We start from the raw sequence: 27,880 nt of genomic DNA, 5'->3' as shown, positions 1-27,880 counted from the left end.
TAAGGGAGGTCATAAGGGAGCCCCTGATCCGATGGGATTAGTGTCCTTATAAGAAGAGACTTCAGGGAGCCAGCCCACACGTGCACCAGTGCATTCGCTCTAGCTCTCTCCCCCAGCGCATGCACAAAGAAGACACGTGAGCACAGAGGGAGGTGGTGGCAGCCTGGGAGCCAACAGGAGAGGCCTCGGAATGAAACCTACCTTGCAGGCACCTTGATCTTGGACTTCTCAGCCTCCAGACTGTGAAAGAGAAATTTCTGTTGTTCAAGCCACTCGTTACGTGGTAATCTGTTACAGCCACCCCAGCAGACTAGGACAACGAGCACTGAAGTCCTTTGGCAAGGACTCAAGAGGAAAAGTCTTAACTTATTTACTGATCCTGAAATATGAACCTACTTCACCCCCTTTTTTCTGTTCTTTTCCTTCTGTTAGAGAATGAAAATGGGGCCACTAGCTAGGTTTAATTTAAGCAAAAATCCAGATAATGCTTCTAAAGGCAAAACTCTCCTGCAAGATACCTACGAATAATAAAGATTCAATAAATGCTCAATCAAATAACGAGTGGTCAAAACTTAATTCTAGATTCAGGAAAATGCAAATTACCAATATATAAAAGTAGAAATTCAGCACTTTCTATTACGCCTTACAGTACTGTCCCCAAAACAGTCGCTAGCACTGAACAGGAACTCACAGCTGATGAATGAATGGATTAAGTATATAACTGAAAAAGGAAGAACCAGGAGCTTATAAATATAAAGGGGAGACGCTTTTAATTAGCATTTCAACTGTCTTAAATTTGCTAATGAAATGGGACCAGAGAAAAGATTACACCAAGAAAAGACAACAAAAAGCCTACTGTTCTCTTTGCAACATTTATTAGGTATACCACAGCATACCTTACAGATGAAAGCCCCTGGGAGCCTCAAAATAAAATCTGTTTAAATGGATGCCTAATGGGGTCTACCTCGTCTGCTCTGAAAAGAATGTTATGGCCAACCAAAATCTGTCTAAAATTCACAAAATGTTTCATATTCTGAAAAAAAAATTATTTCAGTTGTCTAGAGTTCTGACCACACATCCCCACTGAAGGAACACACACAGACCAGCAGTGGCTGAGTCTGCAGACCAGGCCCCGAGAGCCTGGCGGTGCAGCGAGGGGCCTGCGCGGATGCCGGGGCCACTGACCGGCATCACGACCTGAGCTGCCGCGTATCCGAAATGAAGGCGAAGAGAAAACTAGTGAAAAGAGCCGCAAACTGCAAATAGTGCAATGTTTTTCAAATCACCCTTCATACTGGTTAGTAGAAGACACACTTGAATCACCGAGAAAGTGGGGACTTCTGTGGAGAGCTGGAGGGAGGAGTACGAGTACTTTCAGGGTTTTAGTGGCTGCTGCAGTATTTGGGGGGGGGGGGCTGCAACTTTTTAAAATATAATTTCAATTTTATTTCAATATCTATATCATGTGCATTTCCCCTGATTCAAATGTAATTCTAGTCAATTAGCCAGAAAGAAGGTAATTAAAAAAAATTTCTTAAAAGAATAAAGAGATACAGCAGAGACTTTCAACTAGTGTGTTGTGGCATTTTAAAAATATGCAGTACCTGGCTATTTAGTCAGAGGTAAAGACCTCTTTTCCTTCAGATTGTCAAATAAGAAAATGAGAGAACCAACACAGTAGCCATCCAGAGAGAATAAATCAAAATTACACCTATTTTTTGTCAGATCAGCAAAAAAATATATTTTTTGGTATGCTGCAGAATTTTAGTAATCGTGTGATGGAAAGGGTTGAAACACTGAGTCAGACACAAGGAAAGGAAACCACGGATTCAGAACAGAGCAGGAAGGGAAAAGCAAAAGCTTGATAAATACATGACAGGAGAGGAGGGGAGGGGAGAGAGAAAGGGAAGGGTGGGACTATCTCAGACTGCTGGAAGTAGAAGTGACTGACGTTCAACAGTAAACGAGAAAGATGGAGATAAAAGGTAGAAAAAGAAGGACCAAAATACCCACAATGCTTTTTAAAGGGGGAAGGACACAGGCACTAGGGAGAGCCTGAATCTGACAGTTCTCGGTACTGCCACTTGGGGACGTAGCTGACTCCTGACTCCGAACAGCTAGGCTGGGTCTGGAAAGGTTAACAGTCGTAATCACTAACACTTATTGAACACTTACTGTGTACCAGGAACTGTTCTGAGAGCTTTACATGGCTTAAAACAACCATCAGAGATACTACTTTCGTTCTAATTTTATAGATGAGAAAGCACAGTAATATGCCAAATGCAGCAGAGCCAGGTTTGAAACCTCGTCGGCTTGGTTCCAAAGCCTGCAACATGCAGCTCTCCTGCCCCTACACCATAAACCATCATCGCTAGGGACAAGGGGCCCCTAGTAAATGAGAGACAGTGACTGGTGACAAACACAGCAAGTTCCACGCACTAAATTCCTTGTTAAAGAAAGAGTAACAGGTAGAAAACCTCAGGAACGTAGCACCCACTTGACAAATACCTGCTGAACATCATTCACTATTTCAGACACCACTGGGGGTACAGCAACCACCAAACCCAGTCAAAAAAATCTCTACAGGAGAAGAGTCAAGTAGAGGGGGGAAAGGATGTTTTTAGCACATACTGGAAGATGGTAAGGGCTATGGAGAATTTAAAACAGAATGACTAAAGAACTAACTGTAAAGTTAACACTTGAACAAAAACAGGAAGGAGATGAAGAGAGACCTGAGGAGGTCTCAAGGAGAGCACTGCAAGGGGAAGAATCAAATCCAAAGTACCTGGCAAGGCTGGGGACCAGCAGGAGGATGAGAAAGGGGAAGAACAGGAAATGGACATAACGGAGGAACCTGGGAGCCAGCGAGACCGGGGAGGGTCTTGTAGGACCCCAGCTTCTCCCAAGTGAAACACAATAGTGGGTTTTTGAGCCTGACCAGATCTACATTTTGAAAGGATCGTGTCAGATGCTGTGTTCAGCGTTAAGTTATTTTAGTCCGTGGTAGGAGCAGGGAGACCACACAGAAGACTCTCACAACAGCCAGGGAAAGAGAAGACCGTGTGCTGACCCAGGAAAGAAGTAGTAGAGCAGGTGAAGACGGGTCGCTTTTAGGTTATTTGGGAAAAGCAGAGCCTGATGGAATTGCTGATTCATAAGACTAGAGTAAGGGAGAAAGAAGAATCCAGAATGACATCCATTTTTTTTCTGGTCCAAGCAACAGAAAGATGTCATTATCTGAGAGGGGGAAAACTGTAGGTTTTCCCACAGGTTTGGGGGTGAAGACCAGTTCACTCGGATGAGTCTAAAGTCACCACTACATGCGGGAATGTCCATCAGGCAGCTGGGTGCAAACTTCCAGGGAGCGTTGGCACCTAGAGTGATATATGTGAGAGTCACTAACACGCAGAGAGTGGTGACTCCTTGGTAGACCTGCAGAGTGTCCTCCAGGGCTGACTTTTCTTTTTTGAGCAGTTCTGTAAGTAAGGATTTGTATTTTATGACTTATTCTTTCTTAGCAGTGCTTCTTTAAAAGTTACTTTAAGAGAATAATAAATTCATTCTCTCTTGCAATTAACATATGGGTTCCTTGGACCCTTTTATAATAATTTACAGTGTATTATGAGAGTTTTAGGGATCTTGTGTTTCCTGCAACTCGAAACATTCTGGTATTTTACCAACCTTTGTTCATTAATTATTCCTAACCATGTTTTTAAAATGGTTCCAATAATAACATAACAAATGACATACTCAGAAGAATGATGCACAAGTAAAACAAGTCATCACTGACACGTCATCCTTCACTTTTCTCATTGTACTGTACAAAGTACTGCATCACCTTTCCAGAAGGCATTAAGAAGACTGGAGGCCCTGTCTTGATAGTTTGCTTCGTTTCCACTGAGTACAGTTTAGAATTCAGTTTTTCACTTCCCACCCATAATCACAAAGAAAAGAAAAACTAACACTGAAAAGTGTTCACAACTATTAGATGGATGCAAACATGGACAGCAGGATGCTGAACTTGAGGATGTATCCTAACCTAGGACACGGTCTTGACCAAAGTCAAAAATCAATATTGAACACACATTCTAAGAACTAAAAAGAACTATGATAACTTCTTTCAGTTCAACAGAAAGACTTTTTTCATCAGTATTCTGCCACAAAAACTGAGATTATCCAGTTTTGCTGAAATGACATGTGACAGTATAGTCACATGTCATCTCTTTCATCTCTTAGAATGTGACAAAATGTCTGGTTCCTAAGTGGTTCCAGGCTGAAAGTAGGTGTCTGTACGAATAAAGGTAACTGGGGCCCCGGCTGGTGCGGCTCAGTGGGTTGGGTGCCGGCCTGCAAACCAAAGGGCTGCCCGTTGGATTCCCAGTCAGAGCACATGCCTGGGTCAGGACACGGGCCAGGTCTCCAGCGGAGGCATGAGAGAGGCAACTAATCTATGTGTCTCTCGCACAATGCTGTTTCCCTTTCTCTCTCCCCTCCTGTGTCTCTAAAAATAAATAAATAAAATCTTTTTTAAAAAAAGATAACTGGAAAGAAGATGAAATAAAAATAAAAACTCTTTGAACTGATCATTCCAAATGTTTATAAATCTAAAAATAAAAACATTTTATAATTATGGAGCAAAGACATTCATCCTCTCTTCGACAAAATTATATATTATCAAACATTTAAAAAATGCTTTAAATACTGTTTTTAGACTATGTAAGTGCAAAGAGAACCTGAAGTATAAAAGGCAAGCACCTATTAGAGATGTATTTGGAATTTGGAATCAGAATTTACAAAATGCATGTGTTCCAAGTTGATGCACGACAGCTCATAAGCAATTAAATCACATGCAGAGAGTCGCCTTTTCAAGTATACATGCTTCCAAAAGCAGGAAAACAAAGAAGAACACTTTGGAGAGTGTGTCTGTGAGATATCACTTATTCGGACGGTTCAAACAAATCCGCATGGGTGGAGAGCGGCAAAAGCAGCAGCACAAGGCAGAGGGCCACAGCAGCACAAGGCAGAGGGCCACAGCAGCACAAGGCAGAGGGCCACAGCAGCATAAGCACGGGCACAGAACCGGCAACTCCGGGCGTATGCAAGTAGAACTGGGACGGCTCCAGAACGCATTCCAGACCACTGTACTACTCAGCAAAACTGAGTCTTGGTCTGAGCTATGAGGAAGAATAGGGTTGAATTTTAATGGATTTCCATGTGCACAGATGGAAAAGGAAGGGAAATTCAGAGTCCATTATTTAGATTTCACAAAGATTCCATGCTTTGTTCAGTCCTAAGAAAAACTCTTAATGCTCTTCTCAGCTCAGTGTTTTCTCAACTATTAAACAAATTCAAAACCCCCCATTAAAAAAAACCCAACACCTGCAGTGATCCTGTACTAACAAGGGTAAAGGAGGGCGGACAGCTGATAGACTCAGAAAGACTGGGAAGAGGGACTGCAGGAGAGCTTGTGTCTGTTTCTGCCCTTCTCCACTTTTCTGGGTGACTTCTAAGGTACCATCTCTGATTTTTCTCAGGTCTTAACAAGAGGTTTTACAGCCATGAGCCCAGATTCACCTTTGGACTGTCCTTTTCCTGGCCGTGCCCTGAAACTCTCGAATTGATCTTTGCAAAGAACCCATGTCTTAATATCACCGTCATCTGCCATGCAGAAAGGCTAAGCATTTTGAAAATCAAGTCCTGCTGCTTTTTTGTTTAACAGTCCTTTGCTCAATTTATGAATCAACTCTCACACCTTACCATAAGCAGCAAGGAGAAATGAGGGGGCACCTTCAACGTTTTGCTTGGAGATTCACATAGCTGGATCTCCCAGTTCATTAGGCGTATCTTCTGCTTTCTGCGACTACAAACAATAGCACTGCTGAACTCTCTTCTTTCTTCCCAGGTCCTTTCTTTAAGGCCTTATGGCAACCTCCTCAAAGTTCCAAATTTTACAAACAACATGTTCCAGGTACTCTTTCACTAAGACTCTCCTCAAAGTCCATTGCCCAGTTCCAAAGTCACTCACAGAAGGAACTCACTTCTGGCACCAAAATCTTTAGAAGCTTAGAGAGGGCAAGCACCTAAGATGAAAGCCACAACCTCTTAGTAACCAAGTCGTGGAAGTGACATCCCATCACTTTTACCATATTCTGATACTTCAGAGTGAGTGCACACAAAGGCAAGAGATTGCACAAGAGCATGCGTGTCAAGACTGCGGGGACCATCTTGGAGGTTGGCCGCCACAGACTGGTTGAAAGCATCACAGCATACTGGTTATGAGTGGTGGCTGAAGCAAGACTACTGGCTTGACTCTAGCTTCCACACTCTGAGATTACTTCGTAAGAATAAAATAATAGTCGTGAAAGGACCTGACCTGGGGCCTCATACACGGGAGGCACCCAGGAGTCTCTGTCCGTTCTCCCGTCCAATCCCAATTGTTTTTAACAATCTTGAAAATTTCTCTGGTGTAGGACAAAATCTGCAAAGACGCAGTACTGCAGCAACATGGTGCAGAGCAACAGGCAGAAATACCACTCTGACGTTCAGTAAGTACAGGAAACTTATTTTTGATACATTTAATAAAATTACACAAGAAAACAAAAGGATAAAAATAATCATCTGAAATTAATGAATACAGCAGAGGGGCACATACATGCAATAGTAACTGCTATTGTCTCCCATGCACTCTGCCATTTGTTTTTAAGTTGGAATGTTCAGTGAGACTTTCAAACTAATCTTGGCAAAAAATACTATGCTGCTATTGTTTTATCTAATTGGCAACTATAAGCACAATAAACAGAATAAACAACCCATTAAGAGTACTTTTGTTCAGATGTCAGTTTACCTGAAGAGCAACACTCAGCGGAATGGCTGTGCAGTGCCGACCTACAGACGAGCCGCAGAGCGCAGAGATCTCAAGACTTGTCGGGGCAGAGCAGGTTCATGGCTGGGCCGCGAACAGAACTGCCACTGCGCATAATGTAATGCACGATGAAGCCCCTGGAGAGTTATTTCTGATCCTCAAAAACATGGCAATCTGGCTAAAATAGCCAATAATTAAAGGGTTCATCTCACACTCAGGAAAAATAATTTGACAGCTATTTAAAAAAAATAAAAGCAGACTTTGATTTATTTTACCTCTGATTTAATGGTCTAGATTCAAATAAGAAAGCAACACAACATATGAGTGACTACACAAATAAGATAGTACAGAACCTATGGATTTCAGTGGAAGCAAAATACTGGGATATTTTAGTTGGACACTTTGCTATGTACGGTTCATTATATTAAGAATATTTAATTAACCTTTCAACTAGAATTTGTGGAGTGCCTATTCTATGCCAGTCTTTTATTAAAGTACTGTATGTTATCTCATTTCATAATAGTGAAGGATACAAAAAAGCATTTATGAAGATGAGCAGCAAGCTCTCGTTCAGAGGAAAAGGTTAACTACAGACAAGAAGGCAGTACTTAAAACCAATCACAAGTTTTAAAGGCAGCACATGTGTCTGGAGCAAAGAAGAGAAAAGGGCAGCTGGTGCAGGGAGCCTGTGCCTCCTAACACCTCCTTGACTCACTGCAGGAAGAAATGGAAGGGCTGGGGGATGGGCAGACGGCCCTCGGGACAGCGGAACCAGGCACCTCTTCGACTTTGGCACTCGAGGAGGAAGTATATGATTGCTTTTTTGAGGGACAGTAGTTTCTAAGTGATTCATTTTGATTACTGGCAGACATTTATTAAACATCTGTTTGGGACTGTACGTGAGGACACCAAGTAGCCCGCCCCTGTGTCCTCTCCCTTCACCGATGTGTGTGCTTTGTGCTTTGACAAGGCTGATTCTCAACCTCTCCCAAATGTACAATTTACAGTCTACAAAAGTGAGTATTTGCTTAATTGGGTGCAAATTTATTCCCTAATTTATAAATTTTAAAACAATGAAATTTCATATTCTGGTTCGAAACATGACAAATTATACTTGGCTATGGTTAAATGCCATATTAAAACACATGGTATTAAAACAGACATACCAAAAGAAGGCAGCTTTCTGGTACAACTGGAACCTTATCTTTTTGCATTCATGCAGGCTTTCAACTCCACTTAAAAACGGTATTCACTTCCAAACCCTGATCCCAAGGCCTTTTAACCACACACCTGAACAACCACAACAGTGCCTGCTATCGCTGCTTCTAGTCTGTCCCCAAAACACCCTATCCACGGAACCCAATTACAAAGCACTACTTCAAGAAAGTTAAATATTGGTATGCTAAGAATTTAATTCCTATTTTCTACAAAATAATGATCTAGCATTCAATGTCTTCTAGTTTATCCATCAAACCATTGGTTTCATTCCTATCTCTTCCAGTGAGACTGGCCTCTCTACTATTCCCCAAAGTTTCTTGCTTCCCTTCTTTTCACCCTACAAATGTCCAATCAGTGCCCACTATGTGCCAAGCACCTTTCTAGGCACAGAGGATACACCTGCGCCTTCACAGAGCTTACGTTCTAGTTGAAGGAGAACAACATTAAACAAACAAACATACACCAAGTCCAATGATGGTGGCTGCTATGGAAAAATAAAGATGGGGAAGGGGATGGAAAATGCTGCACAAAGGGGTAGGGAATTACCACCTACATAGGGTGCTCATGATAACATGACACCTGAGTCGAGGTATGTGGAAAAAGAGCAGGACAGTACAGGCATGTGCTAAGGCCCTGAGGCAAGGATGTGTCTGACAGGTTCACAGAACGGCCAAGAGTGTAGCAGAACGTGAGTTCAAAGACTTAGCCAGGGAAGCAAGTCATAGAGGACCTTACAGGCCAGGAGAGGGCATTCAATTTTTACTGTGAGTAGTGTAGGAAGCCCCTGGAGAGTTTTGGACTAAGGAACAATATAATGTGACATTTAAAAGGAGCACTCCAGCTGCTGTGTTGAGGACAGACTTTGGGGAGGGGGCTGCGGAAGAACAGAAGCAGGGAAGCTAGTTAGAAAATTATTATAATAATGCAGGCAAGAGATAATGGGGGCTTGGGCCAAGATGAAAGCAATGGGAGTCTTGAGTAGTCAAGTTTCATGTTTATTCTTGACACCACATCTTTGCTTATGCCCGCTCTCTATCTGGCTTGTCTCTCTTTAATCCTGCCAGAATCCAGCTTAAATTATACCTCCTTCAAGAGACCTTCCCCAACCAATCCCATCTCCAGTGAGTGCCCCTTTTTCTGAATTCCTGTTAAGAACTGCTCTTTCCTACCTACTGATTGGCATGTAATCTTTGCTACAATGCATTGTTTTTCATCAACTTTACTTCTGTGTCTGTCCTTTTACCCCATTATTCTTAAGGAAAAATGAATTTAAAAAAGTTACAACTCTTGGTATCCTTATCGTGCTGCATAAAATAAATATTCAATAATGTTTGATGATAATCAAATTGAATCACTTAGAAATGCTCTATCTCAAAAGAAATGGTCATATACCCACTTCCTCCTTAAAATGCCAAAGTCAGAAAGATGCCTGACATGGATGTCCTGAGGAAACCTCTGACCATCACCCACACCACATGTCACCTTGAGCTATAGGTCACCGCAGCCGCTGACCTAGCCACACTAGGCTCTCTGGACCAGTGGTTTCTGAAGTGTGGTCTCTGGACCAGCCGCAGCGGCATCATCTGGGCATTTATTAGAGATGTAGATAGCCAGGTCCACCCAGTTCTAATGGATCTAGAACTCTGGAGGTGGGGCTTGTAATCTGTGCATTCTGAGACACTGTGAAGTTTGAAAACTATTGCTCTGGCTTACAGGCTTAACTAATTACCCTGTTTTTCCAAGGGGCTTTCGGAACAATTCCATCCTGGCTTCTATCCTCATTCACCTCAATCACTACCAGGAGTCCATCCCCACTTCAGATGGCTCACCCCATACAGCTCTGCACATCCTCTCGTAGGATCCCTCCCCGGCTCTTCCTTGTCCTCCTGAGCCCCAGAAGCCACAGCGATGGATCCCTCAGCAAGCTCTTGCATACACTCCGCTCCCCTTCTGTGATGGGCCCCTCGCCTTTTTAAGCGAACCGCCTGGCCCTGAGAATACTGCATCTTCTGTGCGAAAGCTTTACTCCCACCCATCACATACCTCAGCAGGGACAAGCATCCTCCTTGTTTCCCATTAACATTTAGTGTCGGACCTTACACGGATCCGCCCTGTTCTCCAGCACCACTTCCAAACCACTTCCCTTCACGCCACATAACCTTGAGGTCCTTTGAAACAGGTTTCACCTGCTGACCTGCTCGGTCTGAGGATGGGGCTCCCCGTCTTCATCGTCCTCGTCAGCCTTATCATTCTCGATGACTTCAACATCCACGCAGATGATTTATCTCATACCATGGCCTCCTAGTTGCTGTCATTTTAGTGTCTTTAGCACCAACTACATGTTTAGCACTTCACCTGAACCGCCCATCTAGCATCATATCCCAGCGTGCCACCACCAAGAACCACGCCATCTCCAAAACTCTGAAGCATTTCAAGCATTCTGCTCTCACATCATCAAGTTGGCTTGCTCCTGTAGTTTCCTCATGCCAGCATTTCTCCAACAATCTACAAGCTGATCCTACCACTTTTTCAGTCCTCCTCATGTTCTGACTTCCCTCCTCAGCCAGCTTAGATTCTACGGTAAACTACTCTCGGGGGTGCGTGACCTGCAGCCCGTGGGCCGCATGCAGCCAAGGCTGGCTGTGAATGCTGCCCCACACAAAATCCTAAACTTATTTAAAACACCATGAGATTTTTTCATGATTACATGTCACGGTGTATTTAATGTGTGGTCCATACAACTCCCCTTCTTCCAGTGTGGTGCAGAGATGCCAAAAGGTTGGACACCACTGTTCATAGTCCTTTTCAAACATCTTGTTTCCCTTGTCCCTTTTTCTCTTAGTCTAACTTACTAGGTGAAATCTCAATTCCTAGTTAAATCCAACTGTCTACTTACTCCTGTCTTGCATCTAAGCAGAAGACTGCTAGATCAAAATCACTTAACTGACTTGCCGCACCACCCCCATTAAGTTTATAGGCACAGATCTTAAGCCTACTCCATCTCTGTAGTAAGTCCACTCTGTTTTCGGAGATGACCACTATTTCACACCTGTCCCCTCTCCTCACTGGGCACACTTCCTTCTCTACTCCCTGCCCGTCCAACGTCAGCTCTGTTCATCTTACGTGGCATAAAGAAAGCAGACACAATCAGAAGACTCACTGTTCTGCCTAAAGCCAACGCCGCCAGCCTATCTGGCTTTACCCCCACTATGCCCCCCTTCTATTACAAAGAAAAAAAGTGCTTCCAGCCCTATCTAAGGCCAATTCCTCTTCTGTGTGCTGCATATAACATAGTTTGCTCCTCTAATTAGCCTCTTTTTCAGAATCCTCAATTTCTTCCCCTCTACTGGATCCTTCCTGCTGAAATAAGACTCACCTTCACATCGCCTATGTTTTAAAAATCCCCCCTTGAACCCACATACCCATCATGCAGTTACTACCCCAATCCTTCACTCCACCCCACAACTAAACAATATTCACTGTCTCATCCTCACCTACCAATTAACAACTCAAACTATTCCGATTGGCTATTGATCCCAAACATTCCAAGAGAAACAGCTTTTAACATGTTCACCAGTGACCAACATCCTACGAAGGCCAACGGCCCATTACTTGGTCTTCGATTACACAAACCCAGCATGTTCTTCTCCAGTCTCTGACATCACACACTTGTCCTGTTCCCCTCCTACCCTACCCAATTCTAAGTATTCTTCAGACCTCTACTGAAATACCTCAGCCCTGTTCTCTTGTCCCATTTCCTCCCAAGGCTTTAAACATGTGCTGACACCTCTCGGCCTTACACCCAGCTCACATCTCTCTTCGGAACTTGACTTGTATCAAATGGTCACTGAGCTTCTCTACCTGGATGCCTAACAGACATCTGGAACTTTAACAAGTCCATACCGCAAACACTGTTGTTCTCTGCATCTGTTCTGTTGTAAGGAGACGGCCCCTCCACTCGAATTCCTCAAGCCAAAGGCTGAATAACCCAGGTCCTCTTTCACCTCACTGCACATGCACGCCCTCTTCAGTCCTACCAAACTGCCCTCCATAGTCTAGGCCATTGCCTCTTGTTCAGATACAGTAATAGCTTCCTGACCTCCCTTACCACCTTTCCTAAAGAATATCACTCTCCTGCTTAAGTCTCCCCAAACCTTCCCATTTTAACCAGAACAAAATGCAAATGGCTACCATGGGGAATGACCTGGCTCTCATCACATCTCCCGTCTTACCTTCCTATGTTCTTTCTATTCTCTGCACTCCGACCACAGCACCCCTCTTTTTGAGGACCCCCAATGTGTTCTCATCTGAAGACTGTATTTGTTACTCCTCCAGTCTGAAATGCTTTCCTTCCCTATTTTGACAAGATGCTGTTTCCTTATCATTCAGGCCTTTTTCACCCTAGCCAAAGCACTCAGGTTCATGTTACCTTGTCTTCTCTAGAGCACTAATCAGTTCCTGAAAGTACCCTGTTCGCTTAGGTGTTTGCAGTTAAAAAATACAAGCTATGGGAGAGAACTCTGTCCCACTCATGGTCTTTCCCAACCCCTTAGGAAGTGATCAACACAAAGTAGTCATCAATAAGTGTGCTGTTTGAATTTCATATAATGTAATGATTTGTTTAGCCCCTTACTGTTTTTTGAGCTTTTAAAATATGCATCAAACCAGTTTCACCCAAACTATAAATATAAATTCTGCAAGAATAGAAGCCTCTTGTTATCTTTCTAATATATAAATCTGATTATATCTGATCCTGCTTAAAAATCTATCAATGCCTCCTTACTAGAATAAACAAACATCTTAAACTGTTCAAATAATCTGGCCTCCAAATTTTATATTTTTATCCACCATTATTTCACTTATCCCACACATGCAAGCCACATGGAATTATATATGGTTCCCAAATATATATACCATACTTTTTGGACTATAAGATGCACTTTTTTTTTTTTACATTTTTTGCTTCAAAAATTTTCCCCTATTTTCCTTCTCTAATACCTAGATGTGTCTTGTGGTCTGAAAAACAGATGCACCTGGGTTTTAGAGGAGGAAAATAGGAAAAAAAATTGAAGCAAAAAAATGTGGTTTAGAAAAAAAAAAGTGCGTCTTATAGTTCAAAAATATGAGCACTTTTTTTGCCGACCAATGACCTTTTCCATACCTCATCCACAACTTTTGACTCCTAAATGCTGTTAGCTCATCTGTCCTCTCTCTGCTTTGCTTCCTGTTAAATATGGGAGAGTTCTCTCTACTCCTAGAACCAACACTACTTATATCCCTTCTCTTATATAGACCACTTCTTTTCAAATGCATTTATTCTATTAGCTTTTAAACATGATCAAATCTCTTTCATTTAAAATAAAGCAAATACATTTTTTTCTACCCTCTTCGTACTCTTCCAGCCACCCTCCACATTCCTCTGGAGTTGGACTTTTCCAACAACCGTTCGTACCCACTGATCCAATCTCTCCACTTCCTTGCCGCCCCACTAACTACACTCTGGGGCTTGTGACCTCATCAGTCCACAGAAACCACCCTTGCTAAGGTCATCAGTCACCTCTGTGTTGCTAAAACCCATATTTCACATCTCTCTTCCTGCCACTTTTATCTTAATTCCTAGTGGCCTAGTTTTCCTCCTGAAGAACAAGTTCTCTGGGACCCTGCTCCCTGCCGCCTTTGAGGGCTCGACTCCTCCACCGGGCACTGACCTCTCTCTGGCTCTACATTTTCTCCCTACAGGCTATTCTCTTAAGCCGTGACCACGCCTGCCTACAGCTTCGATTACTATTGCCTGCATATTTCTGGCAAACTTATAGCTGAAGCCTCTATCTTTCCCATATGTTTCCAGACCTAGGTAGCCAACTATCTAAACAGTATTTCCCCTTAATATCTCAAAGTTACCCCCCAAAAACCTAAATCCAAAATCAAACTCATGACCCCCTTCATCTTTATTCCTACAAACAAATAAATGCACAAACAAATGAACAAATGAACAAACACAACCCTTGTCCTCCTCCAGATCCTGGCAATACCTTGTCAGCTGTACCTTCTGAATGCCTCTCCTCTTTCAAATCACGACCACGTCCTGTCGCTTTCTATGAATATCTGTCATACAGTTCTAGTTCTCTCTAGTGCATGTTGTCATTATCTGTCACTTAGACTATTACCCAACAGTCACCTAACTACTCTCTGCATTCTTACCCCCCTCTAATCTGTGTAGAGAGCATCTTAAAAAACAAATCTAATTATAAACTCCACTTCAGCCTACTCCAATCTTACTTAAAATCTTTTAATGGCTTTTTACTGCCAAGTATCTAGTCACAGTATCTGGCCTCCAATGTTATCTGAACTAAACTGTTCCTACATCTTGGGATAACTCAATGTGCTATTAAGCCTCGTTCTCTAACTGTGCAGAACAATTAGAATGGCAATATAGCAATAAAGAATGAGCATCAAAAGGTCAGCCCAACCGTGACCTCAATAATAGCTGCTGTCATTATCACTCCCTTATATTTTTCTTAGTAGGAAATCCCAAAACCCTTCAACATAATCTCAGAAATGTGTTAGGTATTAACAGTCCCATCATAAAGAGTAGAAAAACAATGCTTGAAAGGTCATACCTGACAAATGGCACCACCAAGACCAAAAACTACCGTTATTTTGCTATATATAATGTGCACCCACATTTTTGGCCCAAACTTTCAGGAAAAAAATCTTTTTTCTTTTTTTTTTTAAGACTTTATTTATTTACCTTTAGAGAGTGGGGAAAGGGGAGAAAGAGAGGAAGAGAAACATCAATGTGTGGTTGCCCCTTGCACACCCCATACTAGGGGCCTGGCCCACAACCCAGGCGTGTGCCCTGACTGGGAATCAAACCGGCGGCCCTTTGGTTCATAGGCCCATGCTCAATCCACTGAGCTACACCAGACAGGGCAGGAAAAAACAACTTTTGTTTTAATTTTTGAAATTCAATTATTTATTTGTATTTAGACACTTGTTTTTTTGTATTATAAATAAATTTTGGTATTTACTTTTGAACATATTATGGTACAAGAAAATTTATGTAACAAATAATTACAAAACACAAGAACAGATACACTTTTAACACATAAGCATAAATAAAAGAATTAAAAATACTTAATGTAGAAATGAAATTAGGATTTTCCATGTATAATGCATATCCTTATTTTCCCTCGAAAATTTGAACAAAAAAGTGTGCATTATACACGGCAAAATACAGTGTGTCTTTTGACTCACATTTCACGATTTACACGTTTTGTGATAAAGCCACCAGTTACTTTATTTCTAAAATGGCTGACATACATTTTTCTAAATTTACTTGAGTAATGTTCTCCTAAGAACTATCATATCCTTTTTATAACCTGGAAAATCAAGGTATATACAGTTTAGTAACTTGTCTGAAGTAATTATTGGGTATAGAAACAGAATTCAGGTTACCTTAATTTTCACTTCTCTACTCTGCCTGTATCATACTACATGGCAGCAATGATAAATCTGACACCAGAGGAAGGAAGGGAGGGAGGGAGGGAGAGAGGGAGGGAGGGGGAGGGAAGGAAATGTGGTGTAATGAGCTCTGAGGCCAGACAGACCAGGGTTTAAATCCTGCCTCTGTCCATTCCAGACCATGTGAGTATAGCAAATTACTGAAGTTTCTCCTTTATCACCTGTAAAATTGAAGATAATCGCTATGCCCCAGGTGTGTTGAAGACTAAGTAAGGTATAGGCCTAATATGTATGTTTCACTCAATAAATGGTTTAAAGTAAATAAAACAAAACATTCGCTTCTCCCCAAAGAGGAGGACATTGTGGAAAGAAGTAAGAGCCACAGAGCTTTGGTTTGGTTTTGTTCTTTAGATGACATGCGCTTCCAGCACTGCCGTTTACCCACTAGCTGTCATGCACTGTGGGTCTCCTCCTGTACACAACACAGACGATGGCGGCCCTCGGCACTGCTGCGAGGAGGAGTAAGACAACATATGAAAGCACTTTCTGAACTGAATAGCACCACACAAAAACCATTATTATCTGTGTACATACACTCTCCATCCCTGTGTTATAAACTCTTGAGGACATGAGATATCTTAAATCACTTTTGTGTGTAGAACAGCTGGTAGCACAGTCTTCTACCTGTTATAGGCATTCATCAAATGTTGGCTCAATGGACTTACTAAGAAGACAGGATTGAACAACGACTTGAACAACAACAAACAAACAATTCAAAATGAAACCCCGAAGTTCATCCACACAGAAGTAAAGAAAGCCTGGTACCAGGCTAGCGAAGATCAACCCAGATGAGGAGAACACATCGTGCCTTCCGGGAATTTCAGTAAGCGGTCTGTAATTTCGTTTGCTGGGTATCAATTATATAATCATCAAATAAGTAAGTTCCCTCAGTACAGAAGCCGTGTGTGTGTGTTTCCCTCCTCCTTCCCACCCCTCCCTGGTGTGGACAATGCAGAGGAGAGAATAAACGCCTTAATGAATGCTGCGCAGTACAGCACCCCTCCAAAAAAACAGTTTAGAGAGAGACAACAGGGAGGTTCTCCATCAGGAAGCACTTTAATGAGGCTTCTCTAGTGACCAGGACTTAAAATGATTAAAGGGAGACATGTTTCACATAAAACTAGTCTGTCTTTATCAAAGTCCTCCTTACAGGAACTCAAAGACATCCTTACACTGGAGGAAATGCTCGGGGTAGTGAGCAGTCTGTCTGTGCAAACATCCGAAAAAGCAGAGCAAAGTGCTGGCCTGCACTAGTTACTAACTGGGCATTACGTGCCACCCACTACGTTAAGCGTGTTTCACAGAATTATCTTGGATCCTCACAATAATCTTGCATGAGAGGCATTATTTTCCCTATGTGATAAATGAAGAAATTGAGGTTCAGAAGGGCTAAATAATTTGTCCAAAGCCACACAACTGGAAATGGCAAGATGAAGGTTAGATCTAGAAAAGTGTCTTACAGCCACATTCAGCACCATACCATGCTGTCTGCTGACACTACCGAATTCATGAAAAGGAGGGTGACGCACGCAACAGGAGACTGGGGAGACCTGGTGCAGGGACACATACAGATCCCACGATGGCCTTCTAGCTCAGCATCCTACACTCGCACAAGCAAACGAGCTGCACGCACCTGACCATGCAAACTAATACCTGGATGAGCTATAACTCTACTCCCCAGCCCTACAAGTTCTAAAAACATCCACACCGCTCATAGGTATTGACACCTGAGCGTAGTTCAGTGCTTTCTCTAGAATACTTGGAAAAAGAACCTTTAACTCACTGCTGGTACCAAAACAAGCAGGGAGTGGAGGTAATAATACATGTCCCACAACTTGCTCACGTTTTCCAGGACCCAAACATTCTTGCACACCTGAGTGTTTTCCTGGCATGTGTACTACCATACAAAATTCATGTCACAGTATTTCAGAGTTAGAAGAGGTTCTACTAGCTCATGGATGTAGGAACTGAGACTCAGAACAGTTAAATGACTGCTTCCCGTCATGTGGCTGGGTACTGGCCTAGACAAACTCGAGTCTCCTATTCCTGGTCCACGAGTTTCTCCACAGCACCTCCTCAACGCCTCCCACTCAATGCCTGACCAGCTAGAGTCAAGATTACATCTGGGTGTGATGCAGCTCTGGCTCCTTCTGGACATTTTCACGGAATTCAACAAATGTCTGGGGTACTGGGCTAAAAAATGCAGATAATAAAGGCCTAACACACTTTTTACCTGCTAGACAGCGCTACCCAAATGTTCAGCTGTCTTGGCACACACCGAAAATGGTAACATTTAAATGGCACAAAGTGGCAAACGAACTAGAGGACACATGGCCCAAGTGACCAGGGGACCCCTAGGCCCCAGTGGGCTGCTCCGAGGGCTGAGGGGAATAGTCATCGTGGCACACACGTATCTCCATCAAACATGCGGCCCTCTGGCTGGGAGACTCTGCTCTAGGGTGAATAAGTGAAGGGGATTGAAACAAATTTACAAGTAACTGTAATATAAGCACAAGGGAAATAGCTGAGGAGGACTGCCACTGTCTACTTTCATTAAACATAAGTGAGTGAAAATGAAATTAATTCAAGTTGCTTTCTTTCGTAACTCATCTTCCAAACAAACCCAAAGACAGCAGACTCCATCCTCTGGCCAACAGAGAGCTGGACAGTCCCCCGAGGCTGCAAGGACCCTACACCCAGATGCCACGTTCACAGGGAGATGAAAGTACTCAGCACACACGTGTGCCAGAGAAGTCCTCTGACCTCCTACAAACACTACACAAATAAATCAACAGCGGGGAGGAAATTACATTTCAAGGTAATATCCAAATATGAAGGGAGAAACAGGAAAAGCCCCTCCCGACATATACCCCCCCCACAAACCCTCTGTGAACAAGCTCTATAAACCTAGTTAAAATTCAGCCTTCTGGTGTTTATAAATTTAGCCTGCCTGAGCCAAGTAGGTTTCTGCAATTCCAGACATCTAGGCTGAGGGGCAAAGGGCAAAGTGAAACTTTTCGAAAGCTGGCTAGTAGCCAAGGGCATCGCATCTAGGAGGCTCCCTTAGCAACACACAACAGCTGTCTGCTTAACAGAGGATACCGCCATCTTTGCAAGAAACTATAGATGTTCTTGGATTGAAAACTAGAAGTAGGGTGTATTTTTTCCCCTGCCTATCAGTCTTCTAAAAGTTATCACACTTCATAATTGAAAAACATCTCCAATCCCAGTTGTTTCCCTCCATTCCAAAGTACAATGCCATAGTTAACAATAAATTAAAATAATGTAAAATATAAAGTTCTTGGCAAATATAAAATGTTTAAAAATGTCTGGTTATTACTTTCTATTCTAGCTGCCACAGACCTGGTTTCTAACTATGAGCAAGTTACTCTTTGTGTCTTAATTACTTCCCTCATAAAAATTTGATAATAGTGGCCTACTTCACAAGACTATTGTGGACAATAAAAATGATTAGATAAAAACTTATTAAAGTTTATTCCTCATTAAGAATCACACTTCAGTATATAAAGAGCTGGTCTGCTTATCAAAGTCAGCGCCCCCAAAACACAGGTGGATCCTGACCAACCAGGAAGACTGCGCTGCTCAGGGGACCGGCTCGTCTCACCTGCCCAGTCGGCCCTCTCCGAACCGCCCAGCCAGCCCAGAGAATAGCACCGCGCCAGGAGCTTGCCCTTGTGCCTAAGTCTAACCAGATAAACAACATTTAAAAAAACAAACCATGTCACAATCACTGCCAGGCTTTTCCACCCTAGTGCCTGTGAGCAGAGGGGACGTGGCAGCCTGAGCTCTGCGGCGAGGGCCGTCTGTACGAGAGCGGAGCCTCGCAGCTTTCCACTCCTTATATGAGCAAGTGCAAACCCTCGCCCACAGCGCTGTGTACTCACCCAGAGGTACATCATGTCAGACCCAGCTGCTCAGACTCAGCGCTCAGTTGATCCTGGACTGCAAAAAGGCACTTTCAGCAGGAAAGAAGGTGCCAGAATGGGGGACTAGGGTTCAGGGTAGGGAGAACCCCCCCCCAAAAAAAATCACTGGAGTTTAAAAAACGTCTGATCTCCTCCCCCCTCCTCCCTACGCTGCAGCTGACTGTTCTGTTGTTCTCTCTCCTCCCTCTCGCCCTCTCTCTCTCCCTCTCTCTCTCTGGGAGTTCCCAGCCCCGTGTGTCTGAACTGGAGTGTACAGCACACTCTCTTTGTATTTGCCTTCAGGGAATCTCTCTCTCTCTCTCTCTCTCTCTGTCATTTTACTTCTAGAAACACAATCATCACTCACAGAGATTATTGCAAAAGGCAGGGATGGGTGGAGTTAGTAATAAACCACCAGCACCAGTTTCTAGAGCTAGAGATAAACTAGTTTAAGATGGGTTCTTTAAACATAAATGAAGCAATCAAAAAACTCTGACCTCCAAGATCAAGGGGAGTGAGCCAAGCTTCCTCTCTGGCCCAATTCTTCTGGAGCCCTTTGCAAAAGCCAGACATGAACACAGAAGCTGCTCCAGGCCTGCAACCCCTCCCCAAAATGTCAGCCTTGCACCACTATTCTTTATAAAGTTCCACCACTGATAATTCTGAATCTTAGAAGATTTTAAAACACATAACTATAAATATACACACATACACACAGAAATAGGTTTTTGTCTCTTTTTATTACTATTTCCCTCACTCAGATCAAGAGTCTCCCTTCTGCAAGGAGAAAGAATAAGGGTTTGAGTCAAGTGGATTTTGAGCCCCTCCATGTTGCCAATTCTTCACTAGGAATGGTGACCGAGCAAGACACAAAGCCTGGGTTTGCAACCTGGGTCCCCAGTTACTGTCCTCATGGTCCGGGGGAAGTTATTTCACCTGCCCGAGCCTCTGTTTCCTCAACCAAAACCTGGGCACAACACTCCTTTTGAACTTGCTGTAATTAGATCAAATGATATAACTATGTACCCTAACCTCTCTGCCATGTTCCTAGTGACCACATTTTCTAATTCAGCTCAGTTCAAACATTTATTAAGTGCCTCCTATATGCCAGGCATGTATTTATCCATTATGTTCAACGCAGAACCTCAAGTCATCTGTTCTAGTGGTTTTTAGTCAGAAAATAGCTGACTTCTCCACATGCCGATGCCCATGTGTGTTCCTTACTTGCCCACCCATTCCTGCCTGTTCCAATCCAAAAACTCAGCCCAGCTGTAACTGATCTATCTCTCCTCTGGGCCCCCGGGGTCTGTAACGAGAGAGTCAGCGCCTCTGCCCATTTCTGCTACAGGTGTTCGTGTGTCTACCAAGCTTGTCTCCTTTATCCAAGTCCTTCCAGGTATAGGTCATGGATTTTGGCCATAGAGTCTTTCACATAGTGCCAAGCACACAGTAGGTATACAGTAAGTTCTCAAAGGGGTCTGTGTTTTGAGAAATATTTCACTCCTTTAACTCATTAAACTGAAACAAAAACAAGAGCCTCACCACTTTCCAGCTGCCCCAGGGTTCTGTCTCCCTCAGACATGTTGGGGCAGCTCTCTCCTGCGCGTAAAATCTCCAAGTAAGGTCTGAAGCTCATGCGAGGCCGGCCGGCCCTGTGCAGGTGGCCCTCTGGTCTGTTACCTGCTGTGTGAAGTTCTTCTCTTAAGGTAGAAGTCAAGGCACTTTCCCTTTCCTTCTGCACAAAGATGTGCCTTTTCTGTCCTCCCACCTTCAACTTGCAGCTCATTTAAACTTGGCGGGATGGGACAAATATCCTCAGCCTCACCCAAACCTTGTCTTTTTTCTTCTGCACAACCTCTCGGCTTTCTCTGAAGGCAGGATTACCTTGTTTCCAGTACAAAAGAACTTATGAGACAGCCTTTTAAATGAAGAAACAAATCTTGAATTTCTATAAACTGTTAGAGTCTTCTATACGTGCATAATCCATTTTTACATGCAACTTTGCTGCCTAGTCTCCTGGCCCATGCCCTGAATCTTACCTCACCAGACCTCCCGACACTGGACTCTAAATAACTGTATTAAAACCACACTAAGAGACTATGGTCCTTTCGCGCTCCCAGAAACACAATTGTTCATCTTCATTCTTAAGCACATATCAAACTAGAATTTCACATATTGTCACTTTATGGCCTGATCTTTTAATCAAGTTCAGGCTAAGATACAGATGCCCCCACTTTCCCGCAGCAGAGTAGGGGAAAGTCAGAGAGAAGGGGGGCCTCAAAACGAACTGAGAAAAACTAAGTTATGTCGCAAAGACTCTGACGACCGCCCCCAAAACTCCCATGGGTGCCACCACCACAAACTTCCTCTGGGAAGAGTTCACAGGAAGAGTTCATAATCCCTACTCTAAATGGATCTCCTCCTTTTCTGGACATAATTTTATGCACTGAGTGGATAGGCAGGTCGAAAATCAAGTGTTTCTGAGTGTTTTCTTCATATACACAAAAAAACTCCAAAAACCCACAGGGAAGTTAAACAAATCTTTTTACTCAGGCTTTTGCATGTCCACATTTCCCTGCCTTAAAAAAGGAAAAGGAAAGATGAAAGGAAACAAAGAGGTAAGAGGGAAAAAAACGGTCTCAAATCATCAAAGTCAAGGAAAACAATGCTTTATAGCTACTCAGGAGTCAGATTAAGAGACAGAAAAATTGAATAATTCCACACTAGGAAGACCCCCTGAAAAGGATACAGTGTCATGCACACCGAATTCAGATGCACACAAACTCAATTCTATCAGAACATTTTATCAGACTGCCTGACTGTACCTGGAAGCTTATCAGCCGTTACCTTAGTTCAAAGGGGAAAAACTGTGGATTTGAGCATCGGAGAAGGGGCTCTTCTAGAGAAGGCCCACAGAGGAAGTCTGGCGTACCCAGTCCTGAGAAAGGAGACGCGGACCACCTGGGGCAGTAGTAAGAGTGCCCCCTAATGCTAACCCTGCACTGTGTCCTGAACCCCTGCTCCTGCGAGAGCTGGGTTCTGTGACGTGAAGTGCAGGGTGGGCAGAAAGGGTTTGAAGCTGTGTTTTAGACTCCCTGCCTCAAAGTCTAATAATTCAAGAGACTTAAGTTTTATACCAGTTTCTTGGTAGGTGTAAAAGGCTGGCAGGGGAAGTATGGACAACTGGGGAACCAACACAAATTCTCAGAAACACACCTGAGAAGTCAGGCACTAAGTATTTTTCAAAAGAAAGCTGAGGCAATCCTCTGTACATGATTTACACTCCTTTCACTTTCGGGCCTGGTGGAGACCATGCAGACTTACCACAAATACTGAGTTACAGAACTGGGCCAGATGAGGTCCGGATGAATGCAACTTGTAGAAAAAGTTGAAAGGATGGAGCTCTCTTAATGTTGTTTCCTCTCAGCTTAAAGTAGCAATTCCCACAGGGCAGTTCTATTAGAATCTTGCTACTGAAATGCCGACCACAGGGCACATCAATGGAGGAGCATCGGCCGGGGGCTTAGACATGAGGACTCTCAGGCCCCATCCAAGACTTACAGAATCAAAATGAACTTGGCACCAAAAGCCGCAGGTGGTTCAGCTGCACATTAAAGTCTGAGGAGCCGGTGAAGACAGAGCAGTCGGCTCACACAGCAGCAGGAACTTGAAGATGGGGGTAGACGTGGTTGCCACTCTCCAGTTAGGGGATCTGGAAGTTCACTAGCACCCTGCTTGCTGATTTCAACGTAACAACACCAGCTACCATTTACTCAGAACACACGTGCCAAAACGCCAAAACTCCGCATGCATCATCCCACTGCCTCTTCCCGTTATCTCTTTGTGCTCTATTTTATCTTTTTCACACATAAAAGGAAACAAGGGCTTAAAACGGTAAAATAACTTGCCCGGGGTCTCACGGCAGGTGAAGAGTCGTGAGGAGTTGAAAGTTGATCACAAGTTTGTAAGACCCCAAGACTATTTCAATTACAATGCACTTATTAACTGATAAAATCAAATCAGGATGACCAAAATCAATGGAAGTTTTACCCTGGACAGGAAGAACCCTGCAGTCCGCCTCCACCCATCGCCGAGACTGCAAGCACCGATGGTGGGGAGATGGTCGGGACTCCGCGCACACACACTGCACACTGCACAGGCCAGGCTCCGGTCAAGCACTGCTGTGCTTGCTGCTGTGGCCAACACAGCAAGAGAAGGATTCGGGGAACTCTGGTGGTTCCCTTCTATGACGTCTAAAGTGAGCTCTAGAGACACACACGTGGAAAAAGGTACACATCTCGAAGCTCACCTCTCAGAAAAGCTACAGGCAAACTGATGATTCATTAAAGCCCTTACCCTCACTTCTAGGGAAGCCGGAGCGACCACCCTTAAAAGAGGAGAATGTATTATCTTAAGTGCTCTGTTTTTCCTACAATTTTGAGGTCCTGTTCTTACGTCTCCACACCAGGGCCGGTGATTACGATCCCTCCCTTGTGAACACCCACAGTCGCCTGTCCTCTCCGGCACCACCACGCACCAAAACTCCACTCCTGGTCAGGTGCGATTACCTGCCTTCTCTGTGCCTGGGCACAGTCAGCTGAATGTTGCTAGAAATAAGTCACATAACCAAGTTCACTGACTTCATTATATAACCACGAAACAAAACTCAATTGGGCACTTGACAATGAATGCCAAGCCGTCCTACCAAAGCTACCCTTGTAAAGCCTTCGGGCACGCCAAAATTACTATCTCTTACCTTCTCCTCAAACCTACTCCAACCTCTCCCGACGCCCCAACTCTGAGCTGTTGCTCTATCTAAATATTTCATTTTAAAAGAGAAGCATTTGGACAGTTTCTTCTGTCCACAAAACCTACAATCCTCCCTAGAAATGTGCGCATCTCCTCCTCCTTACATCCTGTTAGAATGCAGGCCACCTCCCTCGCGTCGAAGGCCCCTTTCGCTCCTAGTCCTCACACCCACCCCCAGAGCCCATGTAAGGTGTGCTGCTGTTAACCACCACCGTCTGCCCTCCCTGCTCGTTACTGTCATGCCAGCAAATAAACGCATGCCCATCTTCAGAAAACCTTCGCTCTGTTCCCATACACTGATGAGGAACGTAGACACTGGAATCCACTTTGGAATACAGGTTGGCAGTATCTATTCAGTTCTGAAATGTGCAGAGCTTATGGCCCGGTGATTCCACCTCCAAGGAGCCTATCTCAGAAAATCCCCACTGAAGTAGAAAAAAGTACACTGTAACAATCTGTAAAAGGAAAAAAAAACTTCGAAGATACAAATGTCCAATAATAGGTAAGTGACTAAATGAACCAGGGTTTACAATTTTTTTCTTCAACCCCTCACCGCCTCCTAGCTATCTACCCTTTTCCCACTCACCACTCCACAGTAAAATTTCTTTAAAAAATTGTTTCCATCTTTTCACCTCCATTCCTTCAGCAATAGAGACTTCAAGCTCTCTACTCTACTGAACTAACTGGCCAATGTCAACCACGTCGCATTACTTAATCCAATGGATATTGTGTGGTCCTCAACTAATCTGCCCTCACAGCAGGATTCAGCAAAGTTGGCAGTCTTAAAACATTCTCTTCTCCTAGCTTCTGAGACACTACACTCCCGTTTTTCCCCCTGCATCACTGATTACTTCTCAGTATCTTTTTCTGGCTTCTCCCTCAAAAGACTTCTAAAAAAGGAAGTGTTCCTTGGGGCTCAACCCTGTGTCACCCTCGTCAACCTCGTCTCTCCCTTTCAGGTGTCTCATCTGTTCCCACTGCTTCAAATACCACCAACAGGCTGGGAATCACCAGGTAAAATCCCTAGCTTAGGGACCTCTTCTCATGCTCCAATAGCACTAAGTAGCTGTCTCACGGGCAAGGCAGACAAGTTGTGCACAAAACCAGGCTCTCCAATCCCCACCAGCCCCACCCCTGAAGTCTGGTTTACCCTCAACATTCTCCACCTCAGTAAGCAGTACTACCCCGCAACTGTGAAAGCCAGAGACCCTCCCCTCTTCCCTCATCCCGCACCCATTAGTAAGGCCTGTGTGTCTGATTTCTCTTGATCTCCACTGCCACTGCCTTAACTCAAGCTACCATCACCCTTGCCTGGAGCAACAGTGCCCCCACTCCTCTTGCTGCTCCCCTTCGAAACACTCATGACAGCAGCCGGAGGGGCTTCTTGAAACAAAAATCAGATCAGATCACTTCTCTGATGCCATAGCTTCACATTGCACTTAATTTTTTTTCTATCCGGAGTTCTTATAATGGCCTTTAAGGTCTTTTATGATCTGCCAAGTGCCTTCTCTCCAGCCTCATTTCTTATCATTATCTCCTTTTCAATCACTGTGTTCTAAATACACTGAGCTTGTGTCAGTTCCTGCTCTAGAGCAAGGCCACCTCTCCCCCTGGCACCTCTGTAACCCTTTTTACCTCTTCTTGAAATCGCTCCTTATCCCGCCTTCCTTCTTTGCTTGGCTGGCTCCTGCTTATCTTTCAGACCTCAGATTAAATAACACCTCAAATAAAGCTCTCCAGACCCCTCTATCCGGTTGGAGACCCTCCCCTACAAGTCCATATCCTCAATTATTGTGCTCTGTTTATCTCGCCCTAGCAGTTATAAAATCCATAATTCATTTATTTTTTTATTTGTTATGAATTCCTCCATTAGAAAGTAATATCCCATGTATCACATACAACTAAGATTTACTATGGAACGTTTTATCCCTTGACTTTTGTTAGGGAAGGTCAAAGTTATTTGTAGGAGTTTCTGACACTTAAGCAACTGTCTAACCAAGTCCTATAAATAAAGTTAGAGCGCTATTAATTTTTCCCTAGTTACCAAAAGCAAAAGGACAAGAGGACACAAAGTTTAACCCTAGCCACAAACCATAAATCCATGCTGGCACCAATGACTTTAGAATGCTAGTTTGAAATAATCATAATATTAGTATCAAAAAGCAGTCCCAATCTAATCTACTTAAGCTATTTGAACACGAACATTCCAAATTCTCTCCCTCCTAAGACTATAAATTTGCACAGCACAATAAAATAATAGTATCCCAATCTGAGCTCCACTATAATCAAACTTGCAGTAGAAACGTTAATTGTCTAAGGCCTCGACCCATGCATCCAACACCATGGCCCCTGGTTTGACTTTCACTTCCTCAGTCCTAAGAGTAAAATTTCAGTTCCTCAGCCACAATTAGCCACATTTCAAGGAGCACGTGCGGCTGTGGCTATCATAATGGACAGTGCAAAAATAATGCACTTCTGTGGACACAGAAAGCTCTATCAGACAGAGCTGCTCTAAAACATGGTAATGACCAGGAAGCAAAGGCTCTCTAAACACCCAGAATATCAAAATGCTCGTGCACTTTCATCAGCAGAAAAGCTGCACCAGGCTGTCTCTCTAAATCTATTTATTTTTGTTTTAGAAATATTTCTGTCCTGGTTATCTGGCTACTTGCCCACCAAATATTAAAGCAAATTAGGAAAGAGAGCTAGAAAGTAGTAGGGAATAAGTACCAGAGAAAAGAAGAATATTATATTAGAGACAGCCACATCAGAAACAAGAGAGACCAAAAGAAAATAATCTAAAAAGCAGATAAGAATCAAAAGGCAGACTTATGTCAAAATGAGGCCATGTCATAATGCAAAACCAACAAAAGCTCCTGAAATATGACCCTTTCACCACCCTAAATAATAACTGATGTTGACAACTGTGTTAAATCTTTAAGACAAATGTCTACTATTACACTGCTGAGAACATATAAATTATATAGTTATAGAGCACATTTTAGGAGGCTTTACCATCCATGGAATGGAACACTGTACAGCCCTTGGGGGAGGGGATGTGGATGCTCTTAAAATACTCATCGGAAATACTCTACTATATATTTTTAAGTGATTTTTTAAAAAGCTTCAGAACAACATATAGCACAGTACCATTACAATTTTTTAAAGGAGCAATTATAGTCAAAAAAGGTGAAACAACCCTTGCCTCCAGGGCAAGGCACTGGGAAACTCAAAGACACTGGGAAACTCAAAACAGGGACAGGGAGCAACTTTTCATTCTGTCACCGTTTTGTATCTGTTGAATACTGAGCCACATAAACCTATTATTTATTTGAAGATAGTAATAACTTTAAGGAAAAAGAAAAGCAAGTTCTTTATCCCCAAGGATTATATATTCTAATGACTTAGCCAGGCTTCCAAGAAACTAAAGGAAAAAATGTATACTTTTTTCCCTTACTGATGACTAGTCACCAAAATATTTAATGTATTTTATTCTTAATAAAGGCTAACTATACTATTTGAAGTCCCAATAAACCAACTG

The 27,880-nt window shown here is 43.2% G+C and overlaps 1 protein-coding gene across 18 annotated transcripts in view; it reads right to left on the bottom strand.

Annotated features, from left to right (window-relative positions):
- RBFOX2 (RNA binding fox-1 homolog 2) overlaps positions 1–27,880 on the bottom strand; it is a 259,307-nt gene that overhangs the window by 115,512 nt on the left and 115,915 nt on the right. Inside the window, exon 1 of one of the 18 annotated variants that reach the window (XM_053662128.1) lies at positions 19,510–19,805. The exons of the other annotated variants lie outside the window; for them this stretch is intronic. Coding sequence (XP_053518103.1) covers positions 19,510–19,524 — 15 coding nt within the window. The 5' untranslated portion in view covers positions 19,525–19,805. Of the gene's footprint in view, positions 1–19,509; positions 19,806–27,880 lie in introns of those variants that run through there. 18 annotated transcript variants of the gene reach the window in all.

This window comes from Artibeus jamaicensis, unplaced genomic scaffold (genome assembly GCF_021234435.1).
Source record: "Artibeus jamaicensis isolate MK-2021 breed Jamaican fruit bat unplaced genomic scaffold, CSHL_Jam_final contig_233, whole genome shotgun sequence".
NCBI classification, from domain to species: domain Eukaryota; kingdom Metazoa; phylum Chordata; class Mammalia; order Chiroptera; family Phyllostomidae; genus Artibeus; species Artibeus jamaicensis.
This window is presented reverse-complemented; position numbering and strand designations above follow the sequence as displayed.